Genomic DNA, 18,624 nt, shown 5'->3' on the forward strand with positions numbered 1-18,624 from the left:
TCTCTTTCGCTTACAGCCAAAAACGTTTGAGTACACACATTGAAAATGAAATAAGATGCCATGAAACGTTTGCCTTTTTATTTTCTTTTATCGGATTGAAGATGGTTTTGAAGATTTTAAGTGCTCAATAAACGTGAAAAAAACTATATAATTGTAAATATGTCTGTGCACTATAAATTCAAAAGTACTCGAGACTTTGATACAATTACGTTTGATGGATTGCACATTTCTGTGGGTGATCTTAAAAAAGCAATTATACATCAAAAGCGTTTAGGCAAAGTTACCGATTTTGATTTGCAAATTACGAATGCACAAACAAAAGAAGGTAAAAAATATAGTCGCTAATATAGTGTGTTAAATAACTTATAATTTTTAGAATATGCCGATGATTCTGTACTTATTCCCAAAAATACGTCACTAGTGATAGCGCGGATTCCATTAACTAATGCTCAGAAAAAATCAACTCATCTATATACAGAAGCAGTTTTGCCCAATATTACAACTAAAGTAGATGGCACCTCATTAGATTTGTCAAAAATGACTGGAACCGAAGAAGAAAAAATCCAAGAAATGATACATCAAAGTACTGTTGATTATGATCCGAAAAGGTTAGATATTCTTTGATATTAATTTTGTTTTCATTGACAAATTAATTGTCAAACTATAAATTGAGTTTTAAAAAGAAATTTAAAGAATTTTGAGTTATTTTGTAAATTGTATGTGTCAAGATTGTATATATGGTATAGTATGCGCTTATATGTATATTTTATTAGCGTACAAATGTAATGCTCTATTTATGCCCACCCCATCTGAAAGACGTAGTCTTTGAACCAAGTGGAATATTTTTTAGTTCTAGTTTTTTCATATTTATTAAGTAGTTTATTAATTATTAAGTAGTTTATTTATTAAGTAGTTTTATTAAACACATCTCATTTTTTAAATAAATTTTCATCATTTTAGTTACCAAAAAGTTCGAGGGCAAAACATGAATTCAGAAGTTCCTGCGTCATACCGATGTAATAAGTGTAAAAAAGGAGGACATTGGATTAAAAATTGTCCACTGAATTCAAATAAGGAACATATGGAGGTAGCTGTTAAGCGAAATACTGGCATACCAAAATCTTTTCGCAACAAGGAGGAGAAGTGAATAAAAATACCCTTTGATTATTTACTTAATTTTAATATAATTTTTTTTTTTTTTCAATAGAGCAATAGAAGTTGAAGTGGAACCAAAAGTTACGGAGAAAATCACACATATTCCAGATGATCTGATATGCAGTATATGTAATGACATATTTGTGGACGCAGTTATGATACCATGTTGTGGAAGTTCATTTTGTGATGATTGTATGTTTAAAAATTTGTAACTAAATTATATTTTCTAAAATTTTGCTTATTTTTTAGGTGTTCGCAGTGCTCTATTAGAATCCGAAGATAACGAGTGTCCTGATTGCAAAGAGAGAGGTTCTTCACCAGGTTCATTGATTCCGAATCGATTTTTGCGAAACTCGGTAAATGCGTTTAAGAATGAATCTGGGTATAAGGATCCCGGATCCAAAAAGTGTAAATATATATTAATTTGATATAATACTAAATATAAAAACCTTTATTTTATTTTTCATTAGCAGTGAAAAATATTCCAGAACCTGTGAAATCAAATTCTCCGCCTCCAAAATCTCCTGAGAAAGAAGAAACTGATGAGCTCATTATTAATAAATCACCAGATAGCATAGAAACCCATGACCCAACACCAGAGCAAAATAAAGAGAAAGAAATTTCAAAAGAATTTACCAAGGAATGTCATGATGAAGGAGAATCGGATTATGATGATAATATAACTGTTACAATGCCAACAAATAAAATGGAGAGTAATTATGTAAAATTAGTTGATCGTAAGGACCGTAGTCAGCGTAGTACTAGAACGCCGGAAAGTTCCAACATTAAACATTTACAGGTAATATATGAAATGATTAATTTAAAATATTTTTCAGTAATTAGCTATAATATTAATTTTTGACTATCAAACGAAAACAGCTGGGTTTATTTAATATGCATTAATATAAGATCAGTAAAACGAAAATCAGCAGCACCAGTATTTCTGTTCGGTTAGGAGCACTGTACGTTTAAAAGAAGATATTTTGTGTGAAAATTGCAAACGGGATTAGCTAAATTACAGAGTTGAGAAAGATGTCGCATATGAGTGCGTTCGTTTAATAGAGCTTTCTCTGTATTAATAAAAAAAATGTTTCAATTGTTAAGAAACCACCGTAATATAATATTTCTGTCCCATAGAACACTTTTCTGTAATCCTACTGGATTGAATGTCTAGTTGAGTTGTTTATATATTAGACTGAAGTTTTAATAACCGTTTTAAAGTACAAATAATTTTAAAGAACTTTGCCTTTTCTGTAAAGTTTATAATTTCAGAATAGAATCTTTAAAATTCAAATTTGTAAAGTTAATTATTTTGTATGTAGTGGAAAATATTATTTAAAATAGTTTTATATGTTATTACTTTTATTTTTTATATATATTTTGATTTACTGTATAATTTTCATTTTTATAATCAAATTTTTTTTATAACATTAGCCATCCTATAGCGATTCACACAGAGATGAAAAACATTCAGATTCTAACTCATATAATCATGCAGAGAGAAGAACAAATACGCCTGGAGTAGAGAGTTATAAGTATGAAAATGGTAGTCACAATAAACAAACAAGTACACATAAATCGCAGGGAAATATAATACAAAGTTATGCTTACTCTAAGAAACCAGAGTATTCAATGCGATCAAACAATATGACGGACAGGTATCCGGGACCTCCTCACAGACTAAATGCTTATCATCAAGTACCAACACAACCACCTCTTATGAATCCAGTAATGGAACAAATGGGTCCGTATAATAACATGTATAATCAAATGGGAGTACGTTCTGATGCCCGGTATGTAATGAATATTTTTTATTTTTGTTGTATGTATTAACAATTAATATATATATATATATATATATATTGTTTAAAAAACTGCGTAAGATATAATTTTGTAGTTGTTTTATAATTTGTAGGTATTTAAATATTATAAACGTGGATGAAGTTAAATTATGTTAATAAAAGTTTTAAATAAAATCGAGAAATTTTCATATCAGAATTAATTAAAAATAATTGAAATAAGAATATTGTTTGTTCACGCGGAAATTTGATTCATTTTTAAAAAAAACATTTAATCATATATTAAAATGTGTTACTACAGCAATGCATTTTTAATTTAATTTTTTTTTTTAGTTTTACTTTTATTATAATTATGTGCATAAAAAAAGAAAAAGAATATAAATCATGGTGTAAATTGCAAAAGAAAGAAAATTAAATTCAATTGAATTTATAAAATATAAATATAAGAATTAAGAGATTACACATGTTTGCTTGACGTTAATAATAAATAATATATTTTTTTAGCTTAGAATTGAAAATTTCAATAAAAAATATTTAATATATGCTTTAATTTTTACTTTTTTCTGTAAATGTTTTCTTTAGAATATTATAAACAATCAAGTGTTTATTATTTAAATAAAAATTTTCTTTATCTTAGTTTGTGAATCATTGATAATCATCTAAATTTATAGTCATAGATCATTAACACTAAGAAGTAGTCCTTACATCTCATTTAGCCAAGATAGCTTCTTATTTAAATTAATTAATATTATTAGTTCTTATATACAAAAAAGAAAATACTGTTGCATTATATTTATTTTTTATCTATACTTATAATAAAATGGTTAAATTTATTAATGTAATTTAATTGAGCGTTGAAAATATAATTATTAAAAATTAAATAACTTTTGGGTTTAAAAATCGTAGAGCAAAACTAGTGCATAAGTCCAGAAGAAAGGCCTTATGTGCTTCCCAGCACTTTTTACATGTGTATAGAGCATAAGTGCTTTCTTCATCTGTTCCTTTATATTAAGCTTTTACAGTAGTTTATTATCAGAGATTATTCCTAGGTATTTGGCACGATTTTTTAAGTTTAATTGAATTACGTTTAGATTAAGTAGTGTTCGAAAAATACTTGTACTTTCTTCTAAAAGGTAACATATTTATTCTTAGACATTTACGCCTGTCCTTTGCATATGCAACTAATTTTGGAACTTTACCTTCAAATCTATCGAGATTTTTATTTATCAGTAGTAGTCAAAGGATCGGCGTTAAAACACCGAGTTTTTCGATACTCTTCTCTGGTTAGTATAGCTTCGTTCCATTAAGGTCTTATCTTTTTACAATTTAGAATATTAGTTGCATTATCAGTTCTTAAGTCATCAAGACTGCTTAAAGTAGAAATACTCCAGGGCATATTCTTTATATCCCAAAAGACACCCTGTACAGATTAATTTTACCCATGGTTGCACTAATCCTAAAGCTCTTTGTATCATGACTGGGAAGATTATATTCAGAGTTGGTGCCTTAACATAGAAATAAAATAAATAAATAACCCACTTGAGAATTTCGTTGGAAACAATATGGTATTTTTAGGTACAGAGTCAGCAATCCTTTTCGTTGGTTCAGTGTTACTTACAGTAATGCAATCTGGAAAGTATATGCTGGTAGTATCATTGAGAATTTCGATACAGTTTTTTTTGTCTATGTGTATTAGACAGTAGTTTTCTATCGTTCGCAGTATTTAACTTTTTTTACACTTACACAGAAACATTCTCAGGAATATTTTTTGGGATAGCAGACTTTTATTTCATAAAGTTAATAACAAATTTATATTCTTCCTAACATTTTAAACATTCTGCTGTGCTGGCCAGCTTGAACAATTTATGGATAAACGGCTTTGAGATTCTTACTCTTTGTTCTGAAAAGATAATTTAGTTTTGCGGTTAATTTGTATTAGGGTGCAAGAGATACAATATGATTTAATGAAGGCTTTCATGAGTTTCCTCATTTTAGTCTCCAAATCTAAATAAATCGGATCGATTTACTCGGAAAAAGCAGAACAGGTTCTTTGGAAGAACTAACTAAAAAAAAAAATTACTAAAAGAGCTTATGTTGTAAACGTCTGTGTAAACATTTTCAGTAATCATATTTCGCCATACTATAGTTACATCTGACCTATTTTCATCCTAATATTTTCATTTTTAGATTTTAAAATTTTGTGTACGCTATTTTTCTGATTTGACCTTATAGCCTTATACAACCCACGGGTTTCAGATAAAGCAAATATATTCAGTGAATACTTAAGATATTGGGACTAAACCTGACACCAACAAGCTTATTTATTTGCTTTGTTAGAAGTACTTCTTCATAAACTGAACGTTGGACGTAAACTATTTAACACCTGGTTTGATTTAACTTGAAAAATTAACATACTTATAAGCAGGTATACTGTATTATTTAAATTTTAAAACAAATTTTATAGTACTAAATTTGTTAATATGCTATAATAAAAAATTGGAAGTTTTGATTTGCTACCAACAATCTTTGAAAATAAACACTGATTGAGATAGCAGATACGATGACATCTAAAATTCTAACATCTAAAAACCTTGTATTGTATGTTTAAATTGAAAGAATTAAGGTCTATAAAATAAATACACATTAAATGTTTAAATATAATAATTACCAGCTCATACTCCAAGACTTTAATAACGATAAGACTTTAATAATACATATTGTTCCAAAATCCGTAATAACATTTTGATGAAATTTAAAAGATGAATTGTATATAGATTCATATTTTCCTTTAGATAGAGAAGATAGTTTAAATGTGGGTCACTAAATATAGCTCAGAAATATTTGTAATTAATGTTGTTTTAAATAGAACTGGTTCAAAAAAAAAAAAATTATTTCTAATTTATTTGTGTTATAAACAACATTTGTTTATTAAAATCACTGCATAGAGCCGCTCTTAAAACGGAATCTTAATAGTACAAACCGAACGGCTTTTGAACTATACCAATGTGAACAGGCTATCAAAATACTGAACTAAATCACTTCAGAACTAAAAATATTATGTTGTTTTTCGTTAGACTAATTGCTCAATAATTTATTATTCGGTAATATTATATAAAACACGATAAAATTTTATTGTATTAGAACAATATCGGAGGATGAAATAAATAAGGCACTAAGTCTTATCGTTAAAAAAAACAAACAAGAAACAAAATATTATCATATATATATATATAATAAAGGATGTTGCCTAACAATTTACATAAATTCGAGACATAATTTCTTGATTCAAGATACGGAAAACTATATGCGAAGATGATAAATTTTTCAATGTTCAGCGATATACAGGATGTCAGTCCAAAAATTATATTTACAATATATCCAATAGCTTAAAAAAAATTTCAGTTCGTAATCAATACGTTGCTATCTTTCTATCATGCACTGTTTTCCAGTAATCATCCTTTTAACCAAACATTGCTTTCTTCAACAAAAACATCTAAATATTTCTTATGTTTATGCATACGAGATAGGAAATTTATTAAGATATTAAAATATCTATCTTTTTAGAGTCAATAATAATGTCATTAATTAAATCGTTGGTTAGTATGATTCGCTACACTCTATTTTTAAAATAATGCTACAGTGAAATATATATTATTACAATATCGTTCGTTGTAATGTTAAAATTCATTTACCACTCATAATTTATATAGTTATCCTCAATATGGAAGACCAATGTATCCCAATGTGAATCCTATGTGTATGCCTATTAGAAATGATGCTGAAAATATGCAGCACTCCGCGCCGTTAATGAATTTAGCTTCTGTATACCAAGGAGTAGCTGCAAAAGTGGGTCCAGGGTATGTATATACAAAGTTATATTAAATATTTAAAATAATAATTTCTCATTTTACTAATATAGAATTATTGATGATCCATTGGAAGCTTTTAATAGAATAATGAAAGAAAAAGAAAAAAGGAAACAAGATAATAGAATGATGGATTTTAGACGGTCACGATCTATTGAACACCAACATAAAGATCATCGTTTATCGCCATATGATCGTAAAGGGCGACAGCCTATGCGAGAGAAAAGAGAACACTCGCGTGATCAAGACCGTAGATATAATAGAGTTAGAGAAAAGGATACACGATATAGTCGGAGACGTTCATACTCTTATAGTGATAGAAATACAAGGTAATAAAATTAATTCACTTATTAATTATAATATTGTTTAATCAATACTTAATTTTAGATCCAGATCTAATTCAAGCCCATCATATAAACGAAGAAATGCTTCACCGATGAATAAACGAAGTTCACGTGAACGTGCATATGCTGAAGAAAAGTAACGTAAAAAAACACATTTTTAGAATCATATATCTAATTCCCTTTAATATTTATAGATTCTTAAAGGGTGTTAGAAATCGATTACCCAGCAGAGATGATGAATATCGTCACAACAATGCTAAGCAACATTTTAGGTAAAATTATTTTAATGGAATATTAGCCTTTAGTCTTTTAAAATTCTTTTTTAATTATTAAAATATTAGGTTTCATAATTTATTATTTTATTATTATGTTTTTTTATAATATTATTATTATATTATTATTATGTTATTATTATATTATTATGATAATATTATTATTATTGTAATATTATTATTATAATATTATTATAATAATAATATATTAATTTAATATATTAATATTAATTATTATTATTTTATTATTATTATTATTACATTTTAAGTTTTTTTTTTTTATTTTTATCAATTAATAAAATAATAAGTATTCTAATCAGTACTAATTCCATAGTCAGAAAAAAGAACAAACAACTAAAATTGTAGTAGAAATAGAGGGAGACTAATAAAAGTTTACTTAGTTTGTTACAAAAAATTGATTATAAATAAAATAATAATTTTAATTTCAGAACTTTTATAATGAAATTTTTAATTTTTTTAACATAATTTTCACTAATTTTTATATGTTTTTGAAAGTAGTCCTTAAAATTAAATCTTTTTAAGTTTACAAATTCGAGTAAAATTAACCGATCAGTAAAAGATTGTATTTTCGTCTAAGTTGATTTTTATTTTAAATAGTTTGCCAAGCCTTGGAGTCAGAAACACTGATGTTGGGCATATAATAAAACATGTGCTTTTAAAAATTAATGTATTGATATAAAGGTGATTTATAGGAACCCTTTACCATGAATTCTAACACAAATGCTTTTAAATTTTAAACCTTATAATATCGTATTACTTCTGTCTACAAAAAAATACTTTGTATTAATATTCTATATATTTAAAAGTTATAATAAAAAATTAATAATTAAAATTTAAAAAATTTTGAGAATAATTTATTTATTGATAATAGTATTTATTTATAATTAATAATCAATAAATTAATGTTTATTAAGTAAAGCAAGTATTTATTATTTTTAAAAGTAATAAAAATAAGTAATTGTTAATAATTGAATAATTTATAATTTAATTATATGAAGAAAAAAAGTGTAATATATAAAGACGTTTTATAATTTTATTAAGAGAAATCCTTTTTTATATAAGAAATAATAATTTATTTTAATTAAATCAAATTTTTTTTTAAATTACAGGAGAAGTCGTAGTCGTGAACGCTCCTATAATTACCAGCATTCAAAACGGACTTCTAATAATCGCACATCGCAAAATAACACAAAATCTGATAAATATGTAAAGAGTGGTGTATTAAGGTACATTTTAATATATAATATAGCATAAATGTATATATAGTTAATATTATTTCTAAAAACATTTAGTAGATTTAATGCTTTTTATAATTAATAAAACATTGATGTGATAATAATTCGAATAAGTTAAAATATAATTTAGCATTCAAATATATTTTGTATTCAACAAAAAAAACCGCCGATCGCACTAAACGTGCGGTTTTCATTTGTTAAATTGTTTATTACAATTCATAAAATAAAAATTGTAATTAACGAAAATCAACTTTTCCAAATATAATTTATAGTTTATGCAAATACATAAAAACCTTACTTAACATATAATTATTTAAGTCAATCGAATTCATTTTGAAGTAAATTTCTTAATCGTAATTTGTTTCAATTAATTTGGGTTACAAATATTATTGATAATATTAATCAAATATTTTTGTAGAGCATTTGTCCCCATGGCAAGATAAAAAAGGTGAACACAAAATTTATAATAAATCTATAAAACAAAAACATGTAGACAAAAATAAACAAAATCAGTATAATTAAAATAGATTTAATAAAGATTTCAAAGTTAAGCGACGAATAATAGTACTTTATTATTTGCAGGAAATTTTTAATTAAACGTCAATGCGATATATCTACTCTTATTAATTGATTCATTTTTAATTATTCAATTATAAACTGTAATTATTAATAACTAAAATATTAACGTAGATTGTTTACTTATATTCCGCCTATATTAAAAGCGGGATGTTTTAACTTCTTCCTAATTTTATCCTTAAAATTTTTATATATTAATTTAAAGCTTTAAAGCAATTGTGAAACCAGCTCAATCAGCTGTCTGAAGGATTTGTTGTTTTATTTTTTAAAAAATCGTTTTTTTAGTTACATAGTTTTACTTCTATGTTTGTTAATAAGTTTTTAATATTTTTAAATAAACAGCTTTAGCAGACAAATGAATAAAATTGTGGCTCAAAATACAATGTGGCTGAATTGAACTGTGACATGTCAGAAATTTTATATTGTTAAGCCAACATAATTATGTTGAGAAATCATTCAAATTTTGGAATTCATTATTAAATATTGATATAATCGTAGTTAACATCAACTAAGACTCTGAAATAGTTGCCGACGTATCATGAGATGTATAAATAATATCTGTAGATTCTTCAATTATTCAAGAAGAATGACTTTCTTGTACATAGAAGCAAATCAGAGGTATCTAGGTTAGTATTTCTCATTATAGGGCACTGGACCATAGGACGGCATGGAGCTAGACTTGGCCTACTCTGTGGTATCTCCTTAAGTGCGTGTCTACCAGGTCTTGAAGAAAGGCCACCAGAACACCTGATGTGTCTATATTCAGGTTTGGCCAGAACTAGATTTAAGTTTCTGGGGGCCCTTTCTTCAACACACTCGGCGATGTCTCTAGCATTAGCATAAAATCGTGTTAAAATTTCACTTTTGATCAGTTATATATTTGATTTCCCATGATTGCACTAAACAATCAGACTAACTTTGACGAGAATGCTTAAAATACGCAAAACGAAACGTGATCATCGGTCGTCAATACGATGAAAAAAACGATATTTGAGTTATTATAGCTATTCGAATGTATGAATTTTCATATAACCTCTCTCTTAAGATCATTTATTTGTTTAGCAATTTGAAAATTATTGGAGTTTAGAATGCGGTGCAGTTCAATTACGCTTCCTTGTATATTATGTACCATAAAAAAATGATAAGTAAATTAATCTATGTTTATTAAGAAGAAAATTTGGTAATACATCTATAAACTTATTTTTTATTATATGTTGTTCTGTTTATATTTTATGTTATATTAAATGTTATAGTTTATATTATATTTTATGAAAACCCTGAGAGAATTTCTACATACAACATATCACTCAGTAATTGCTGAAACCAATTGCTTGAAACAATATTGTTTTTATATCCAAAAATTAACTTTATTCATCAAAATAGGTTCCTTAAAAGCAAACAATATCATTCTAACGTTTCTTCATCTTGTTAAACGATTTATCTCAAGCCTCAAAATAGATATTTGTTATGTCTCAGATATATTTGGGTATTTGTTTTGAAACTAAAGTAAAATCTCTTTTCATTTTAACATACTGAAAAAAAGGTAAAGAAAAAAAGGTTATTTGCGGAATTTTCTTTTAAACGCACTAATCATTATGAGATCAATAGAGCTTATAAACAAATGTGGCATCTATAAACAACGAACATTCACTACATCTATATTCATGTAATGAATGTTCGTGCTCACATTACCTTTACATTGGTATCTTTAAAGTCTCAGTTATATCCTTTGAAGTCATTTTATGACCATTTAAATTATTTTCGTGGATTTTTTTTTATTATTTTATGGTATAGTTACCAAATTAAAACTTCAACGTCATCGATAAGTAAAGCAAACCACTAAAACTAATTAATTTTTATGGAACAAACACTTATTATTCAAGAATCGATAATGGTCGTAATATAAAACTTTGTCACGTGTCATTAAAAAATTGAAATTTTCAAAATTACACTATACGAATCTTTATTCTCCTTTTTGATATTTTAATTCCATTAGGTTAATTTGGGACTGCTGTTCTTAAATCTTCAACCCGTTTTTATTTTACATATACATGTTTCCGGCAATAACAGATTAAAGTCCATAAATTGAAATGTGATTTTTTTTTTAAAATATTTTTTAAAACTGTCTTTTGTATAAGTTAGAAACTGCATACCATGGGGAATGCCCGGCACTGTTGCACAAGCGGAAAAAACAGCTAGGAGGGTATTTCATGGATCATAAGGATTGAAGACTAGGAAAGATAAGCTTTATACTGTGTTTCATTAAAGAAATTGGACTTGGAGAAACACTCTAATCCGACTAAGGGAACAATAGGTCTTTTAGTTTGTAGTGCACTACCCCTTTTCACATAATCAATTAATAATTTATATAAGTTGATTTAAAGAAAAATATGTCTTTGAGAAGTAAGAAAAAGAATTTGGAGAATGATGTCTAAGGCAAAAATGTTTTTCTATTCAGTCGTAGATAGTTTACTGAAAAAACCAAACTTACATCATCTGTTTAAAACATTAATTTTCGATATTTAACCAGTTTTTGTTAAAAACCAAAAAATCTAAAAAAAACGGTCTGTAAATTTGTGCAATTTTGTGTAAAACCGTTAAAAAATTAAATTAAATTAAAAAGAAAAAATGTGTTCATTTTTAATAACATTCATCTGTGTTATTTATTTAGTATAATTGATATTGACTGGTGATTAGTTTTGAAATTTTCTGTGATGGGTTATTTCCAATAAATTTTTAGACATTAATATTTTTTTTAAATTGTTATAATGATCTACATGAATTTAACAATGAAAATTTTATTTACTTTGAAACTACAGACCAGACTTATTAAAAATTAATATTTGGTTGTTACTATATTATCAGAGATTCACTATTTTTTAACTTTCGATCCCAATATACATGTCACACACTATGCAGACATACTGATGTGCACAGCATACATTGGATTAGTCCATAATATTCTCCAACATCCTAATTTTTTGGAGCTGATTAAGAAAGCATTTTTATGGAAATGGTATTGTCTACCATGCCTTACTATGTTGATGTAAAGATGTAGTTAGAATATAATCCCATGTGATATATGAAATGTTTTTGGAAACCACCAAAAAACAGAGGCCTAAAGCAGAAGTTTAGTATATGTATAGTTATAAAATGTGATTTTATAAAAGTTAAATAGTTTAAAAATACAATCGGATTTTTGTCGGCTTACATGCAAAATGCAATACGTAGGCTGCCTTTTAAGTCTTGTAGTAGAGTAACACTAACTATTGTCAGATAAGTTTTAACATTTCGGTTTGAAAATTTGATATTTTCTAGCATAGATATTATTATAACGTTTAGTTGAAATGCGTCGTCGAAGAACTGTTGTTGTACCTGCACACATCGATGCGGTGTGAGAAATTATTGAGATGAATCGGCATATTACTGACCGGATCTTCAAAAAACTCAATCCGACTTCTTCTTGTTCACAAATATTAAGAAAAAAATGCGTGGCGAGTGTTTTTCTATACCCGAACCGGTTGCTGACACATTCAACATCCTGGTTTTGGAGATACCCACTTCAGAGTGGCAAAACTATTTCGAAAATTGCTTCAATCGAATGCAAAAATGTATTGATCACCATTTGAGAATACTTTGAAAAACAGTAAAATCATTTTCACTGATTAACCACTGTGTTTTCATTGTTAGTTCTAAAGATTTAAAAGGCACCCCTCGTATTAAAATAAATTAAAATAAAATACGTTTACAGCTCTGAGTTTTCAATTAAGAGCGATGTTATGCTCTTCGTTCACATTTAACATAAAGTAGTAGATCTCCGCTAGTCCGAGCTTCCAGTGATTCATCACATTAATAGATCATTTGCATACTAACAGATATATTTTATATGCTTATGTATACTCTAAAAAGCGATGCAAATCGAATCACCACATATTTAATTTTGAAAAATATTCTGGTTTTTGACCACATGTTTTATATAAAATGTAGAGAAACAACAGCTGATCTGTACATAAAGGCAGTGAGGAAATGTAAGTATTTAATAAAATCTTTGTTTTTATTAATTGAATATGTAATTGTTATATGAAATGTATAAAAATGATTTAATATATTAATCACATATTTAATTTTTTTGTGTGATGTACATTAAGTACAGCTGCACTAGTGCTATAAGCTGCATAAATGAGCTTATTATAATGTGAACGTTTTTTCATTAATATAAATGAGCAAGTGCCTAAATGTGACAGGGTGAATGTACTGTAAGATAGGTAACGATTTGAATTATTTCTCACCAGTATAAACCAAAATGATTTTATGAAGTGATACTATTTGGGATTCTATTAAATAAAGTAGTTTTTTATTTACTGATTAACTACAATTATTATTTTATTATTTAATTAAGCTTATTGGAATGATTTCGAAGATTTCAAAGTATATTGAGAATTAATTAAAATTGTTAATAATAGAATATTGGCAACCACTTTACGATAGAACTTTAGCTGAAATAATCGATGTCGAACATTGTGTAACTTAATAATATTTTAGTATTTTTGTTGATGAAATCAGATTTACTCGTCATCTGTTTATTGCAGCTTAATAGTATATTTACACTGTCTCATTTTGGCACTTGGTCATTTATATTAATGAGTGAACGTTCACATTATAATGAACTCATCTATGCAGCTGATTGAATTTTATAAACTTCACTTAATAATATATGACACAAGAAAATTAAATATATAATTGATATATTAAATCATTTATATACATTTTATATATCAATTACATATTCAACTAAATAAAACAAAGATTTTATTAAATACTTGCTTTCTCAGTGCCTTTGTTTAGAGCTCAGCTGTTGTTTGTTTACATTTTACTTATAAAAAATATGAAATTTATTTCAAAATTATGTAAATTTTGTCCCGTGGAAAATATATTTTTAAGGGTTGCATTTGACATTTTTCGCCTTAAATGAGCTGATTCATTGATAATGAGTTCATTTATTTGAAAGATTTTTGTATGGTAAATCATTCTCATTAGTGGCTATAATAAGCAAAACTGCATAAATGAGACAGTGTGAATGTGCTGTAACTGCACTTTTCCAAATCTTATATATGAATCTCGTGAGCAATTGCCACAAATAAATAAAAACAACTGATTCTTTTTTCAGCACGACTATGATTTCCGGGACGCCACGATTGTAAAACGGATTTTGAACAAATTAGTTGATTTGAGTAATTTTTTTTCATAACAAAAGATGTTAATATAGTTTAATTCTTTATATATCGTGCTGTAAAGCCAAATATTTAAAAGGGCTAGGCTCGGTCGACATCAAGAGTTATGGAAAAAGTTGTTCAAAATATTTGATTTTAATTAAATTCGTCATGAGATCTCGATGCCACGAAAATTGCATTCCTTTTTTTTAACACACAGTAAGCCTCGAGACTATTAAGAAGCAATATTTTTTTTTTACAAAAATTGACTTCATCAACAGCAATACATTCATTTCAATACGTTTCTAATATTTTCATGCCCTTATTGTGGAATAATGTACCTTCGGCCCTAAAATAGGCGTTTGTTTCTGATGTAACTTCATTGTTTAAGCAATATATTTTCCCTATAATATTAGACATCAGGGAATAGGTGGTAGTCGCCAGTGATTTGGTTATCTCTTCACTAATCCTACATTTGAGGCATTCACTTCGAACACATTTTTTGCATTATCGGTTTACTATCTACTCAAACTTTACGATTATTTATAATGATTTTCTGGACCCTCTAATTACATGAGGCTTAAGTGCGACGAAAAAATCTCTTTCTCACGTCGACGACTCAAACACGAATATCGTAGTTTTTTTTTGTCTAAGATCGTATTCGTTTAAAAGACTTAGTAAACTTCTAGAGCAAAACCCTAAGTTTCATTTAAAGCTCAAAATAATTTACAAAGATTAGAATCTGAGCAAAATATTAAATTTCATTATCATATATTCATGATAAAACCTTCTTGCGAATATTAATAACCTAACGGAAGTTCTGAACGGCACTTGGTGGACGGAGACAAGTGGGACAAAGAACCACCTTCTTATAGAGTTTCATTTTACTACCATATTAACAAAATTTTAATTTTTGTAGTCACAAAATCAAAGAAAGAACTATTGAAGAAAGGCTATTATTAATTAACTAAATCATTTCGTTAAAGTTTCAAGTTGTTTAAAGTTATGTTTTATTTATTAAATTCAGAACTACTAACTTATTGAATTTTGATTGCATTTTTTTTTGTAAGCAGTTTGCTTTGCCGATAACTGTTTGCATATAAAACGTTGTGGATCATATTCTAGCAAATTCTATTAAGGGATCAAGGTAATGTTTAATTAAAATAATTGGTGCGCTCAGTAATGACCTTTTTTAAAATACACCATCTCTTAAAACTTGCAACTTAGTCACACCTTTGCCAACGTTTAAACTTTTACCTTACATATACTGCTGTGCAAGATGAAGATCTTCCCAAAGATCCAATTTTAAGATTTACCTAAATCATTGTTCTTATATGATACAACGATGATATTTTAATTATAATTAAAATTAATTATATTTTACAATTAATTATTTTATTTTTTATTTCAAGGCCCCTACACGAACGATTATCTATGAGTCCGGAATTTAAGAGGGATAATTCGTCACATAAACTGGCGGATATGTTTCAAAACAGTTCGTTTGAAAGCAATGAACCACCACCACCGGGTTTCGAACCACCATCGCCTCTATATAATAACGCAAAATCGTATGCTAATCCAAACCTAAATGACAGAACACCAGAACTACAGAATGATGATAACTTACCTGATTACAGAAAACAAGATATTCATATCTCCAAAAAGAGAAGGCATTCACGCAGTCAAACACCCAAAACAAATCTGTTTCGAAAAGTAGACGAGAAAGAGAAAACAGATTTGAAAGATGAAATTGATTCAAAAAAAACAAGAAAAGTAGATGATAGTTCCGAACAACTGAAAGGTAAAGAAGAAAAGGTATTGGAAACAAATAAAGGTCATGATAATGTTCATACTATTGACAAAAAAGAAGTATCAAAGTCTCACTCGCCAAATCGTGACATAAAAAAGGAAAATTCTGAAACAAATCAGTTAACTTTCCGTGATGAAAAAACTGCTAAATATTTTGAAAAAGTAGATGCAAAAATTGAGGAAAAGGTCAAAGAAAAAAAGAAAAAGAAGAAGGAGAAAGGTCTTCGAAAAAAATTAAAAAAAGATAAAAAATTTGATGTAAAAAAGAAAGGTCAAAGAAAGTCTGTAAATGATTCTGATTCTCAACATGATAATTCTGGTTCAGAAAAAGATGAAAAATCTAATAATGAACGTGCAACATTTTCACCGATAAACAATAATTTACAACAAAATAAACAGCTGGAACAAATGAATGAAACTGAAAATAAATTAAAGCAAGATAATATTTCAAAAGAAAAATATGATCAAATTAATCTCGATAGGCAAATAATTGAGAGTGCTGTGGAAAAAGTACATAATAGCAAAGAACAAGTAGAAAGATCATTTTCACCGGAAATTTCAAAGTTAGATAAACATATAAGCCATAAGGCCAGTACAGATTTTGGAAAGACTAGTAGCTCTATAAGATCGTCTCCGAAGGAATCGATTAAATTTAGTAACTCCAAAAGTGAATTACAAAATTTTCAAATTACAGTACCAAAGAGCCATGATGGACGATCCATTGATATTAAAGATGAAAAGAAAATTAGATCTTATTCTCCAACTATTAAAAAACCAATTATGGAAAGACTTGGTGATAAAGTTACAGAAGATAAGAGTGGTAGAAGTGCTACTATAATAAGAGTAAGTTATTCAAAGGACAAAAATTATGATAGAATGAAAAATGAAAATTATAGAGATAGATCAACTAAAAAGGATCAAAGAAATACTATAAATGATAAATTTAAAGAAAGAGATAATTTAGATAAATATAAGGAGAGGGATGCTATAGATAAGAATAAAGAAAGAGATAACTTGAGAGATAAAGAAAGAGATAACCTGAGAGATAAAGAAAGAGATAACGTGAGAGATAAAGAAAGAGATGTGCGCTATCATTCAAATAATTATTCGGAAAGAGAAAGATTAAAGTCTTCAGTAAATGAAGTTGATAAACGATTTAATAATAGAAAAGATACTGACGATTGCAAAAGATTTTATGATAAATATGACAGTAGGAATTCTAATCGTAATGAAAAGAAAGAAGTAAAATATGAGAATCCTTTTGCAACAAAAAATAGAGATTATAATAGAGACAGAAGAGATTACTCTACAAAATTTGATAGAAATAATAAAATGCAAATACAATTAGAGGATTTAGACCAAACAAAAGGTTCTTGTTCAGGTTCTGATTCTGATGAAAGAAGGAAACGAAAACATAAAACAAAAAAAGATAAAAGTCGGCGTACATCATCGTCCGAATCAACATCAAGTGAAAGAAAGAAGAATATAAAAGTTAAAAAGCGAAGTAAGTCAGCGAAAAAAAAGAAAAAAAGCAAGAAATAAGGATCTAACGTTGAAAGAAAATAATTATATTTACAAATTGTAAATTTTGCTCCTTTATATATGATATTTATAAGAAATTTAATCGAAGTAGAAATACAGCAAAAAAGAAAAATGTAATTAGAAATATAACTGTATTAAAAAAATGCGTTTGTATTTTTAAAATATGTCAATATCAAGAATAAATACATAATGAATATTAAAAATAAAAAACTTAAATATAATATTTTAGTTTCTTATGAGATTTTTTAAGTAAGTACAAAATGTTCATAATTATAATTTAAAGTCCATCACTGTGTACATTTAAATCAGAAATTAATAATTTATCTTTGCCCTACAGTTGTCCTACAGAATTTTAAAGCGGTTAGTACTGTGTTGACTTGGATTAAACACATAATAGCATTGCTAAATATATAAGACAAAGATTTTTTTTAAGTGGTGAAAGTTAGTCCATTTTAATAACGTCTAATGTCTTATTGATGTGTTTTATTATTTTTACCACTAAACAGAACCACTAATCATTCCTAAACAATTTTTGAAAGCATGTTATTAGGCCAGATGTTAGTAAAGTTTGAATGCCGACTATGTATACCGTACTTTAAATATACACGCACCGTGCTGTAAGGGTGGTCTTAATGATTAATAGATCATATTAAAATATTTTTAAGATTTATAAATTGTAGGATGGTAAATATGTAAAATATATTATAGTTACTTTTCTCTCCATTTCGAATATTTAAAGAATTGATAATAATCAAAATTTCTCATTCGATTATATGAAGTTTGTCAGTGAAAAAT

The 18,624-nt window shown here is 27.1% G+C and overlaps 1 protein-coding gene across 2 annotated transcripts; it reads left to right on the plus strand.

The window, feature by feature from the left end:
* The first annotated feature begins 5 nt into the window (after window positions 1-5).
* Window positions 6-18,021, plus strand: LOC119686420 (E3 ubiquitin-protein ligase RBBP6). Of its 2 annotated transcripts, none has more exons than XM_038101003.1 (13): window positions 6-325; window positions 377-608; window positions 961-1,143; window positions 1,208-1,347; window positions 1,405-1,563; window positions 1,629-1,954; window positions 2,590-2,948; window positions 6,665-6,811; window positions 6,874-7,149; window positions 7,208-7,300; window positions 7,359-7,436; window positions 8,567-8,683; window positions 15,891-18,021. In XM_038101003.1, exons 1-13 carry the CDS (start codon window positions 160-162, stop codon window positions 17,827-17,829), a joined length of 4,215 nt encoding a protein of 1,404 aa, XP_037956931.1. In that variant the 5' UTR covers window positions 6-159; the 3' UTR covers window positions 17,830-18,021. The 2 variants fall into 2 exon arrangements, with proteins under 2 accessions (XP_037956931.1, XP_037956930.1); XM_038101002.1 differs by having other exon boundaries at window positions 7-325; window positions 1,626-1,954.
* The last annotated feature ends 603 nt before the right edge of the window (window positions 18,022-18,624 follow it).

This window comes from Teleopsis dalmanni, chromosome 2, assembly GCF_002237135.1.
Source record: "Teleopsis dalmanni isolate 2A chromosome 2, ASM223713v2, whole genome shotgun sequence".
In the NCBI taxonomy this organism is placed as follows: Eukaryota; Metazoa; Arthropoda; class Insecta; order Diptera; family Diopsidae; genus Teleopsis; species Teleopsis dalmanni.

Coding starts and splice junctions, on each gene's coding strand:
- LOC119686420 (XM_038101002.1), top strand. CDS start 160: ATGTCTGTGCACTATAAATTCAAAAGTACTCGAGACTTTGATACAATT. Junction 609..960: donor GTTGATTATGATCCGAAAAG/GTTAGATATTCT, acceptor TCATCATTTTAG/TTACCAAAAAGTTCGAGGGC. Junction 1,564..1,625: donor GGATCCCGGATCCAAAAAGT/GTAAATATATAT, acceptor ATTTTTCATTAG/CAGTGAAAAATATTCCAGAA.